The following is a 13325-nucleotide window of genomic DNA, read 5'->3' on the forward strand; positions in this document are numbered from 1 at the left end:
AAACCCATGGTATTAGATAGATGGTATTGAGGGAACCATGGTAATGACCCATGGTATTGTATGTATGAGGCCTATATAGAGGCTAGAGACTCCCCATTAAGAGATGTCAAGGAATATTGTATGGACAAGCACATGGCTTGTGGAGTGTTCAATTTCCTTAAGGAGTGATTGTATGGTGTTGCCCTACCTCAAGGGTTTGATATCAATAAAGAAACATTTCTATCTATTTCTATCTTGTTATTTTTGGGCATATTTTCTTTATCATATATTTGCAGGTCAAATCCAATACAAAAAGAGTGTCTAAACTATCTATTCCATGGAAATAATGTTTAGAAAAAAAGGATTTACAAAATCTACATGCTTCTTCCAAGCAAAATCAAAGATATTATTACAAGGATTTTGTTAAATAGTTGGTGGGCATTGTTAAGCTATTGGCACATATTTTGTCACGAGACATCAATATTATTTTGTCCACATTTTTCTTGGGTTGCAATATTGTTTGGTTAGGAAAAGTCAAAACATGGATAATGACTAACTGTTTCTCCTCCTCTCCAAGAACTAATATTACTAGTTATGAGAAATGCCAATAGTTTAGCCCTTTTAGAATGCATGTTGAAAAGTAAGTAAAAGCATGACCCATAAAAAAAATTGTAATTCACATACTTTTCATTAAACTAACAAACTACAAACACACAACCATAAACACATAACCATAAACAGGATCTCACAACCTTTCTTTTGCTTCATATACCATGCTACTCATAGTTAAAAGGACAATGGATCCTGAGAGAAGTTATATTTGTAAGGAGGAGATGCCTCATAAGCAACAAGATTGATGTAAATCTTGAGTTTATATTTCTTCTTTATATCACACTAAGTATCTACTTTAAAGTTGAAAGCATGTCAAAAGCATAGAAACAATGATGCAACAATGGCACACATTCTTTTTTAAACATGATTCCAAATATCCATGGAGCATAACTCTTGCACTAGTGTATGATTACAAATATCCATGGAGCATAACTCTTGCACTACTGTATGATTACAAATATCCATGGAAAATATTTCTTAAATTGACTGTCATTTTTTTGAAAAAAACTCTTGTTAAATTATATTATTTCCTGGTATATTCGAATGAAAAATATGCCTAACCACTAACTACAATAACCATTAAATATTTAATTTAATGCATATAACAATTAAATTCTACTTAATTATAACAATTAAATTTTAAAATCACAATAATATAAATGATTAACTTACAACATTATTTTTATAAACGGGAGAGTATCTTTTATATGTGTTTTGCTTGACTAAGAGCTCGTCTTCTTTGGATGTAAGGAAATAGGTGCTTCTGCCTCTTATAGACCACCAACAAGTAATTCAAAATGACCTAGTTTTTTATAGCTTGGTTTTTCTTGAATAATTTTGACGAGTTGGCCTGCATTCCCCGATTATAGTAAATGATGATTGTCCCCAATACCGATTTGGCAACTAAATTATGATCAAATTTTCCCATTGTTATTATCAAATTATGAGTACAAGTACCTCGGGATTGATTTCAATAACAAACTCAATTGGGAGGACCGCAGAAAGAAGAGAATTTTAGGAGGGTGGAAAGCATTATATGCTCTTCAAAATAGATGTTTAGAGGCAGAGTTATGGGATTGGAAAACGATTAAAGTACTTTTTGAACTCCTAGTTTGTCTAGTGATGCTATATGGGTGTGAATTGTAGGCTAGCAGCACCCCCGTTTCAAAATGGAAACAAATTGAGAAAATCCAAAAACACTTGATCATGAGCAAGTTCAAAATAAAAGGTTCAGTACCTTATGAGATAATGTTGAGTGAAACAGGAGCAACTTCCATCGAAGCAATTGCTATGGTGCGGCTCATAAGATATCTAAAAAGAATTGAGCAAATGAGAGTAGGTAGATGGTCTAATGTTATCTTTAATGAAGGCACGAGTGAAAGAAAGAAAACATGGATGAAACAAAACTACACATGGATGCAAAAATGGAATATCTACCTCAATGCCTGTCGCACAAATAGCAAGAAGCTAAAGGATTTTGTTATGGAGAAGTTTCGTAAAAATGAATGGGGAATAGAGTTGGGTAGAAAGAAGAAGTACTACATTGAGGAATTCAACCCTACGTGTGATCTACAACAAAAAGAGTTCATTGGAGCTAGCATTTTGTGGAGGGAAAAGGTTCTTATTGCTCAATTAAGGACCAACTCGCATCAACTTCGGTGCGAAACAGGACGGTGGAAAATGCCTAAAGAAGCTTGGGAAGAACGGGTTTGTACATTTTGCATGTCTTGGGCAGTGGAATCGGAAAAACATTTCATTTTGGAATGTGATGCATTCAAAGACATCAAAGAAAATTATGAAAACATGTTAGCCTAAGTTTCTTGGCATTGTCTTTTTAGCAAAGACATTGTTGGAAGGTAAACCCAGTTCATCATCAATTTGAATTGGAAAAACACTGAATTATAAAAAAATGAAAAACAAAGAAGTAAGGGTCTCATACACTATTTTTAGTCCCATAAACCTTAAAATATCATTTCATTTTGTATATAAATTTTATTTTATAAAACCTATTTAATGACCGATAAAAAAGTAGAAGAAAATCTTACCACGAAACTGAACGAAAAATCGAATCAAAGCTTTTGTCAGTGTGCGCAAACTGCGTACTTTAAATAAACGGGCATCCCCATTTGAAACAACAACAATATAGAAAAGAATTGGGTGAAAGAGGGCGTGGCGTAGATTTTATCCCTCGGCATTCCGAATTCGTGGATATAGTAAATTTTCCATAGGATGGCATTATCTGTCGCTCATATTTCCAATCTTTGCTTGCAGTCACCCACGAACTCTGCAAATTTGGGCACTTATGTATTCCCTCTGGGGTTCCTAAAACTGCAATCCGCCCGAAAATCAGCTTATGTTGTCCCCAGTTTGGCAGCTTTGGACAAGAATCGGAAAAAGTTCGAAAGCAAGACAACGGGGTGGAGGAGGCTGCAATGCAATGCTAGTAATGGCACCCCTGGGAGCACAGGAGGTAAGAGCATATCACCAATTTTCTCCTTTGGCTGTTACAGTGGGAGCAAATCGTCATTGGAATTGAAGCTATGGTTGATATGCCTAAATTTCATAAAATTGGTTAGGATTAAAGTAATTTGTACACGACTGTGGATTACAGAATTGAACCTTTAACAATCCTACGAGCCAACTGCCCCTTCGCCCAGGTCCAGATCACCATGACTACTAAACCAGTAACTTGAGATAATAGATTGTAATTGTAACGTGCAAATTATTGTTCTGAGATATTCACTCCAAACAATTGCAGCCTATGGTAAAACGACTTCAGGCCAATCCTCACTAGCATTTGTCAATTAATCCAAATTCTCCTTAGTAACTACACTTGCGACAACTATGCTAATTCGTCCATCATAAAGAGAAAATGCGAAAACTCCATTGACAACAACACTAATATTGTTAAGATCACCAACAAATACCTTAGTAATATTAAGAGTGTTCGTACATATCGAAAGTAGTGAGTGGCCAATGGCGGAAGTCCTAAGCTCCCCTCCTTTCCTTTCCGTCCCTGATGTCTTGATACAATATTAAGACGTTGGGGAACTGATAGCGTTTGAAATTGTCCGTAGTGATTTGGCGATGGATCACCGTGGAAAACGTCAGGTGTCACAATCAAAAGGCCTGCCCACTGTCATCTTGGTTGAATTTCTCTCGCTTCGGGCTAGTACATGCTGGCTACAGGGGGTTGTCCCTAGAAATCTTTGAACAAAAGATCGACGAGACTGTATAAAAATGATCAGTGCCTTAGTTCGTCGGAGTGGATGAAGGGAGAGAGAAATCTGCAAGAGAGATTGGTTAGATCCCAATCCTGCAAAGAAGTACATTGCAACAACTAAAAATCAACCACCAGAAACCATCATAATGATCAACACTCCACTTGAAAGAACACTTAGATAGCCAAAAGAAGTATCTTTCCATCACCAAACTTGATTGTTAGAGAAACTACTCTCCACTGTTTCTGCAAATTCTTCACAATGACAAGAATGAAAAGGGGAGAAGAAAGAGGGCAGGATATGGTAAAGGTTCAATAACAATCAATGGAAAATAAGTCATGTTATCCTCATGGGATGCACCTAGGGAGGATAATATGGGGTACGAAGGGAGGTACTGAGGGGGATAATGAATGTAATGAGGCCATAATCATGTAATATGCTTGTTATCTCCTAGGTTCTCACTTTGGTGTAAAGGTCTCTAAGCACACATTGTGAAACCCCAAGGATAACTTAGGCTAACTGCCCATTATCACCTTGGTAGACTTGCCTTTCTCACTTTAGACTAGGTAAATGCTAGCCTAGGAGAGCTTTCCTATGGTTAATATTACTGCAAAATCTAGCACCTTAGTGCAAAGCCTCATAAAACAATCTAGATTAAGAGAAACAATAGGATTAGTTATGATTGTCACCTAATCTAGCACCTTAGTGCAAAGCCTCATAAAACAATCTAGATTAAGAGAAATAATAGGATTAGTTATGATTGTTACCTTAGCAATTATGTGCTTGCTATTCTGTGGTCGGATACAATCCCCACAAAGGGAGGCTTCCTTGATAGATCTTAAGGAGTATGTAACCCAAATGGTCTTAGACTATTTACCCCCTAAGGTTTTTACCACAAGATTCACCCAAGGGTAAATATTCAATGATCAGGGTTTAGGTGAATCAAGATATAATTCTAAGATGGCGAGTTCAAAGGATCCTATGGCTAGATCTAGAGGGCTTAGTAAGTCCTAAAGAGGCTCAAATAGGCTCCCGAACACATACGATCTACAAATTACACTTTGCTGTTACAAACTAGGGTTATAATCAGCAAAATTACTATATGCAGGCATTTGTAACAACAATAAGGAAACAACTCCCAAATCTATGATAAACAAGTGAAAAATAGGGCTATTCAATGAGTAAACAAGAAAATAAATTACAACAAGTTTCAATGGTTGAAAACACATAAAACAATAATAGAAATTCTAGATGTTAGTCCTAATTAATGGCTGAAGAAAACATGTAAAATAATATTTTCCCTTTTCCAATTGAATGCATATGAAGTCTAAGCCTAGGACAATAAGGTCCAAGGTAAATAATGCTAAAAAATGTACATTTTGCTGTAGCTTGTAATCTAACCCTAATTTACCCTAGAAAACATAAAAATGAAAATTTTAGGTTTTTTATTATTATTGTTATTTAATGTTTGACCCAAGAGATAGGACTAGTGCCTTTCTTAATCAAGGGCTAGTAGAGTCTAAGGCTACAATTCTATGGAAAAGGGCCGATGGAAGCGATTTCAAGGAGAGAGAGAAAGCTACACATAGGTTTCTCAATTCTTTAAACCTTAGTGTCTTGTTGCCTCAAAATTTAGCAGGTCTTGTGAGGGGAGCTCACAAGGCAAAGACTAAACCAAGGGATAGCAATATAAGGTGTGGCCGACTGTCGCCACAAGCACTACCTCCTGCTCTTTTGTGGATCAGCACTAGGGAGGCTTCCCTTTGGTAGGTCACCTAGATGGATATGCTAAGTTCAAGGGATAAGGTGACAAGGTAAGCTAATGGAGGACAACTCTTCCTAAGAACAAGGCTTAGCAAGCATGATAGGGCAATTTGCATCCTCCAATGTGCCTATTTAGGGCACAACGTGATCTAGGGCTTGAGTAATAGCAAGCCAAAAGGACTCACCTAGAATCACAAGGCCAAGAAAAGGCTTCCAAGCAATGAATACCTTCAATCTATGGAACAAGAAGCCTTCAACAAGCCCCAAGTTGAAGCCTAGGGCAAACTAGGGCTTTTTTAGGTAAAACATCTACCTAGGGCAAGAGACCTTAGCCTTAAAATGGATGCATTATCCAACCAAAGGAGTTGATTTTGAGGTAATCAACTTTCCTTCCAATGTTGAATCCTCCGTCAAGCCAATGGCTTGAGCCGTGGTTGAAATTCATGCCCTAGCCCTAGCTAGCATCTTGCCCTTGGGGGGCTGAAAATCATGTTTAAAGAGAGAAAATGAGGTTTAAATGAAGTTTTGTGGATGATCGACAAAGTGACCAAGGCTAGTGCCTAGCCCTTGGGATGATGGAGTTTATGGGAGTGTAAAATATGCTAAATATTTGTAAGGAGTAAGGGAATAATGAAACCCTAGATTTCAAAACTCTAGCTATCACTTTTGTGAGGGAGAAAAGTCAATTGGGAGAGCTAGTTTAAAGATTCACCAATGGGATTGTCATTCACATTCTATGGGTGAGTAATGCATACAATGCTATCATCTAGATTCCATACAATGATTTTCAACAATAACTAGCAAAATAGAAACCCTAGATAATCAACCATTCCATACATTACACACAAAAATAAAGATTTATCAAATCCAAGGTACACTTACAAGATAGAATGCATGAACAAGCCTTTATTGCTCCAAAATGACATCTCCAAGACCAAAGAAATAGCTCCAAATAGAAAAATACACCATAGAGTCACATCTCCACAAGAAAACAAGAAGGTTGAAATAAGTCACAAGTGATGATGATCCAATACAATGAGCCTATCCTCTATTTATATGAGGATTAGGACTAATAATTAGCCTAACAAAGACCCTAAAACAAGTTTGATGCTAAAATGTACTTGGGTTACAAGCCAACCCATTAGCTTTATCAAAATATGCCCTAAATGTTGAAATTTGGCAGCTCTGGGAGAAATTCTCTCTTTTGGGAAGACTTTCTCATCCTAAAGGGACTCTACTAGCCCTTGGAAGAATTTAATTTGCACTGGAAAAATATTCATTTTTAATGTGGAACCATGTCATCACAAAAAGTACAAGTTGGCCTAGAAGAGGGAATTTGACCCCCAAGACCACATATAAATAGGCATCGCTTGATATCTCTTGGAGGCATCATCACATATTCATCTCTTCTTAGCTTTGAAAATTGCAGGTTCGAGTTGACACGTGTGAAGGAGAGAGAGGCACTTTTGTTGACCAGCATTGAATTTTTGATTTGGGATTGATTTGACTTGCTTTGACTTTGGTTGACTTGGGATACTTTGATTGGTTTCTGATATGTTCTTGGGAGACCGAATTTAGAAGGTCGTTGACCAAAATTATGGGCATGCATTGACCACCTTTGACTGCTATTGAAAAGATAGGGTTTTGCAGGTCAACGCTTTGTCTTTGACCAATTTTGAAGGCTGCTTTGAGGACTATTTTCACTGGAGTTGACTGAGCAAAAGAGGCAAAATTCTTCGCTACCATGACCGTTGACTGGCTAGGGCAATGTTGACTATTGCTGACTTTGACAGAAAATTGCGGAATTCAATTTTGATCAGATTTGACTTTCTTGCTCATATTTGACTGGATTTTGGTTGGTTGGTCAAGATTTTGACTTTTGACTCATTGTTGATGTACTTTGACTATGTATCTCTCTGCTGAACATTTGGTGACAATCTAATAGAAGAAGAATTTGGAAAGGGTTTTCCCCTTGTGGGGTTTTTCCTTGGTCTTTGACCAAATCTCAATGTCTATTGTTCTTGACTGTCTTCTATTGTGCATATGGTTTTATGTTTTAACTACAATTGCTTACTGTTATTGAAAGATTGAAGATAATTGGATAAAGTGATTGCTATTGGAAGAAGAATTGCTATAAGTGATTGTTGCAGCATAAAATATTAAAAAAATTAACATGGTATTAGAGCTGAGGTGAAGACAAGCCCAAGGAGACAAGAGCAATCACCTTTTGAAGATATCTTATTCGCCGTTGAAGAACATTTGACTTGGTCAAGATGACTACCTCATACTTCAAGATTGAAGAGAAGCTGAATGACTCATCTAACTATGTTGTTTGGAGAGCTAGGGTTGATTTGACTTTGGAGGAGAATGATGTTTTGGAATATGTTGAAGGAAAGGTACTTGAGCCTCCGGAGAATGCTTCTATTGTTGTCAAGTCCAAGTACAAGAAAGGTGAGGTCAAAGCTAAGAAAATTATTATTGATTCATTGAGAGATCATTTGATCACTTATGTTGCAAAGTTGAAGAAATCTAAGGAAATGTATGATAAGCTGGTTGGGATGTATGAGGTCAACAACTTGAATCATATTCTATCTTTGAAGAATCAACTTAAAGACATCAAGATGAACAAGGGGGAGACTGTGTAGTCATACTTCATGAGGATATCCCAACTCAAGGATCAACTATTGTTTGTTGGAGAAATTACATCTGATAGAGAGTTGGTACTAATTGCACTTGGAGGTCTTCCTTCGATTTGGGAGACATTCATCACAACTATTAGCAACAATGATAGGTTTCCTTCATTTGATGAGCTATTGGGCAAGTGCACTCAAGAGGAGACTGGGATGAGTTTTAGAGGGAAAATTAAAAAGCATGAAGAAGGAGAACCCTCTGCATTTGCTGCTCAAGACAAGAAGAGGAAAGGAAGAGGAAGACCATCTAATTCAAGAAATCTTGCACCAACATCCAGGGACTCCAATAGAAGAGTGAAAAGGGACAGGGACTTGTCACATATTCAATGTTACAATTGCCACAAGCATGGTCACTATGTCCAAGATTTCCCGAAGAATGGTGATGCTCGTAGATCCAACAACAACAATCATGGCTACAACAACAATATGTCTAACTATAGAAGAAGAAGAGATGCTCCTACTGCTCGTGAAGAAGGCCACTGTCCTCAAAAGAGATCAAGGAACTCAAGGTATGATAATAATGCAGCGCTACTCAATCTGAATACTTTCTTATTTCTTCTCTTTCTAGTTCCTCTCCTCCGGATTCATTTGATAGTTGGTTAGTAGATAGTGGGGCTTCTAGACACTTCATTGGTTATCGTGAAGTCATCTCAAACCTGGTTGAGAGGGAGACAAACTTGAAGATCATTCTTGGGGACAATTTTACTTATTCGATAAAAGGGTCTGCTTTTGTTTCATTTCATTTGGATTATGGTCAAATTATACATCTACAGGATGTTCTGTATGTGTCGGGATTGAAAAAGAATCTTGTGTCTATATCTTCCTTAGAGGACAAAGGAATGAAGGTTGCTTTTATAAATGGAAAGGTTCTTACTTGGCCAATGGAGTCTCACTTGAGGGATACCTTCACTTTGGGATCAAGAATTGAAGGCCTTTATAAAGTCAATGGAAGACCAATTTGAGCATTGGTTCATGATAGTAATCATCAATGTGAGCTGTGGCACCAAAGATTTGCTCACCTTCATTATGAAGCTTTGCCTAAGGTGAGGAGGATGGTTTCTGGGATGCCCAAGATTTGTATAGATCATGATGGAGTTTGTCCAAGATGTGCAAGTGGAAAGAAGATAAAGGGACCATTCCCTTCAAGCAGGAGCAAGACCAATGGAATTCTTCAACTCATACATTTTGATTTATGTGGACCCATGCTTGTGAACTCTCTTGGTGGCTACCTGTACTACATAATCTTTGTGGATGACTTCTCTCGTAAGACATGGATTTTCTTCTTGAAGCACAAGGACCAAGCATTTGACATGTTCAAGGACTTCAAGGCCCTGATAGAGAATTAAACCAGGAAGAGGATCAAAATCTTTAGGTCTGATAATGGAGGAGAATTCATTTCAAATGAGTTCATTGACTTTTGCAAGAAAGCAAGAATCAAGAAGGAGACCATTGTACCTTATAACCCCAAGAAAAATGGAGTGGCCGAAAGGAAGAATAAGACCATCATGGAAGCTGCCCAAGCCATGTTGCATGATCAAAAGCTACTGAAGTTTCTATGGGGAGAAGCTGCAAACATTGTTGTTTATGTTCAAAATAGGACTCCTCATCAAGCCTTGGGTGATAAGACTCTCGAAGAAGTTTTCATAGGTGTGAAGCCTGATGTTGGACATTTGAGGATCTTTGGCTGCCTCGTCTACTTTCATGTGCCAAAGGACAAGAGGAACAAGCTGAAAGCTTCAGGAAAGAAAGGTACGTTTGTTGGTTATTGTGAAAATTCTAAAGCTTATAGAATATATGTACCTGGTCAAAGGAGTATAGAGTTTAGCAGGATATGACATTTGATGAAGATGCTGCGATTGGGAAAGTAAGGGACACTCCTCCCCTTGCGAACATTGAGAAAAAAGATGATGCCATGGAAGACTCTCCTACACTTGAGCCAGAGATTGATGTTGCTTATGATCCCATGAAACCCATGGACCCTTTGGATCCCCCTTCGTGTGATCTTCCTGCCAGGAAGAGACCACTATGGCTTCGTGACACCTTACAGGATGCCGAGAGACATGTTGCTATGAGAGGAACCTTCAAAGAAAGAAAGAAGCCATGTCAATATTAGGGATATGTTGTAGCAGTGAGCAACATGATTCAGGCTGAACCACACACCTTTGAAAAGAAGCAGTATGGAAGGATGCTATGGCCGAAGAATATGAATATATCATGGAGAACAATGTATGGAAAGTGGTTCTGAGACCTGAAGGAAAGTCTGTTGTGGCTTCTAAATGATTGTACAAGATTAATCATGGTGAGGATGGAAGCATTGAAAAATACAAGGCGAAAGTTGTGGCTAGAGGTTTCTCCTACAAAGAGGGAGAGGACTATGATGACATTTTTGCATTGGTTGCCCGCTATACTACCATTCGATCTATCGTTTCTCTTGCTGCTAGTTAGGGATGGACACTTCACCAGATGGATGTGAAGACCACATTTCTACATGGCATTCTCAAGGAAGAAGTATATGTTGAGCAACCATAGGGCTTTGAGGAGCATGACAGGAAGACTCATGTATGCAGGCTGAAGAAAGCACTTTATGGATTGAAGCAAGCCCCTAGGGCTTGGTATAGGCACATTGATAACTCTAAGCTACCTGACAAAGCTTGGATTTATGAGAAGCAATGCTGATCTAAATCTCTACTTCAAGGTCATCCAAGGTATGCCTCTGATTTTGGTATTATATGTTGATGATTTATTCTTGACAGGTGGAGAGCCTCTTATTCTCAAGTGTAAGAGGGATCCGGCCTCTGAATTTGAGTTGAAAGACCTTGGATTGGTGCACTACCTATAGGGCTTGGAGGTGTGGCAGAGATTTGGTGAGATTTTCCTTTCTTAAGGGAAATATGTTGTCAAGCTACTGGAAAGATTTGGAATGGTAGAATGCAAGTCCCGTTGAATAATGTAACTAGTTCGGTCTTCATAATTGTACTTGTCAAAAGAAAATTTTATTATTAAAGAAAATGACTTATTAAATCATGGATTTCATGCTTGGGTCAATGTTTTCTAGGTAAAAGTCCCCATTGAGGACTTCTAGGTTTTGTCTTGAGTCATTAGAGTCATTGTCATTATTATTAGACCCTTCTTGGGCTTTTGTATCATGTAAAAAGAATTATTTTTGAGTCAAAAAGGTAATTTGTCACCTCCACACCAAGTCGGCCCTGCCCTCAACAAGTCGGCCTGGATTAGGGCAATTCGACCTCACAAGAAGCCTATATATTGAGCAACTCGACTTCATTTGGAGAGCATCATCAACAAGTTCGATCTCTAAGAAGCAGTAGCTGGAAAAGAGTGCGAAGTTGCAGGAGAAGAAGGAGAGAAGTTGGGAAGAGGAAAATCAAATTTTTGGGCTACCTTTCTCTCACATTGTGAAAATTCTATCTTCTATCACTGCAGCAACTGATTTACTTTTCCTACTTATTTCACCATAAGTTATTCATGAAATTACTTCAATAAACATTAAAATAAATACTGCTGTAGATATCACACCGTAATACAGAAACAAACATATGCACAAGAATCAACACATTGACACAGTTATTTTGGATTAATGTCCACGGAAAAACCCAATGTGGGAAAACCAGTGCGGCAAGGGAGGATTTTATTATTCAACAATTTTCTAGTATAACAGGGTGCCAAATTGGCTTACCCACAGATAGACAAATTCTCCAGCACTTCTTCTGAATCTAGCGTCAGCCCTACTGACCTCTGCGTGACCTGAAACCTATGTCACAAGGTTCGTCGAACTTTAACCTTGAGGTTCGAACTTTGGCGAGCCTTAAGAAAATTTCGAGGTTCGGCGAACCTCATTGAACCTCATAGCCATTGACCAAGTTCATAGATCAAAACTCATAACCTCATGTCACAACTCAAGCTTGTAATTTATCCTTGCAGTTTCCATGTCCCTGATAACATTTTTTATCTTTAGACATAGTTACCGGAGAATCCATAGTAAAACTTATTTTCCGTCAACGTTTCAAATCCCAACTGGGATCCATCATCAGGACTGCTTGAATGCTTGATAGAAGAAGAGCTAAATTGAGGGAATTAAATAGTAATGAGGGGAGAAGATTAAAGGATGAGATGAATGTTGGCTGTTTTAATATCAATTGTTTCAAATTATTATAAATTATTATTATGTTAATCATTATTATAAAAATCTTTTAATTAATTTTAATATTATTAATAATTAATTGATTTTAATATAGTAGTTATTATTATAAATTTTAATTCATATAGGCATTTAATATTAGTATAGTATTATTAATAGTATGTGAACTATTTAACAGTATATATTGGTATTAGTAATCTTAGTATTTGGTATTTAATATTTAATATATATATATATATATATATATATATATATATATCATATGTTAGTATAGTGTTTATTATAAAATAGTATGTGATAAATTTATTCTAAAATGGTATTTAATGAATAATAATATTAATATAAGAGTGTTGTATTAAAATTAAAATTAAAATTAAAATTAGTAATACATATATATTAATTATTAATAATTAATAATTAAAAATTAATTAATAATAAATATTTAATATTAATAATTTATAATTAATATCAAGACCTAATAATTAATGTAAATAATTAATAATTAATGACTAATAATTAATAATTAATAAATAATAATTAATTACTATTAATATTAATATTAATATTAATATTCATAATTAATTAATAATAAATAGTTAATATTAATAATAATAATTGATGATTGAATGTTTTAATTTTTAATAATTAACTAATTAGTTGTTGTTGTTGTTTTTCTTTAGTACTTAATAATACCAATTTTTATAATAGTTACTGATAAATAGCTATTATTGTAAATGTCGTAATTAAGTATTAATTATTATTATTATTATACTTAAATTATTAAAGCAATGCTACTTAACTACTAAACTATTAGAATGGGAGAGGGAAACCTACCATTGATTGCTATACCTGAGATGTATTGGTGACCCTAATTTTTCTCGGGTTATAAAAATCGCTCCCGGA

At 36.4% G+C, this 13325-nt stretch overlaps 1 protein-coding gene across 2 annotated transcripts in view; it reads left to right on the top strand.

Annotated features, from left to right (window-relative positions):
- The first annotated feature begins 2710 nt into the window (after window positions 1-2710).
- Window positions 2711-13325, top strand: part of LOC149178397 (uncharacterized) — a 169750-nt gene continuing 159135 nt past the window's right edge. For both annotated transcript variants that reach the window (XM_089420333.1, XM_089420331.1), the window contains exon 1: window positions 2711-3061. In XM_089420333.1, coding sequence (XP_089276459.1) covers window positions 2821-3061 — 241 coding nt within the window. In that variant the 5' untranslated portion in view covers window positions 2711-2820. The remainder of the gene's footprint in view (window positions 3062-13325) is intronic.

This window comes from Pinus tabuliformis, chromosome 4_1, assembly GCF_031772625.1.
Source record: "Pinus tabuliformis cultivar Carrire ecotype Pingquan chromosome 4_1, CPIR1, whole genome shotgun sequence".
Taxonomy (NCBI): Eukaryota; Viridiplantae; Streptophyta; class Pinopsida; order Pinales; family Pinaceae; genus Pinus; species Pinus tabuliformis.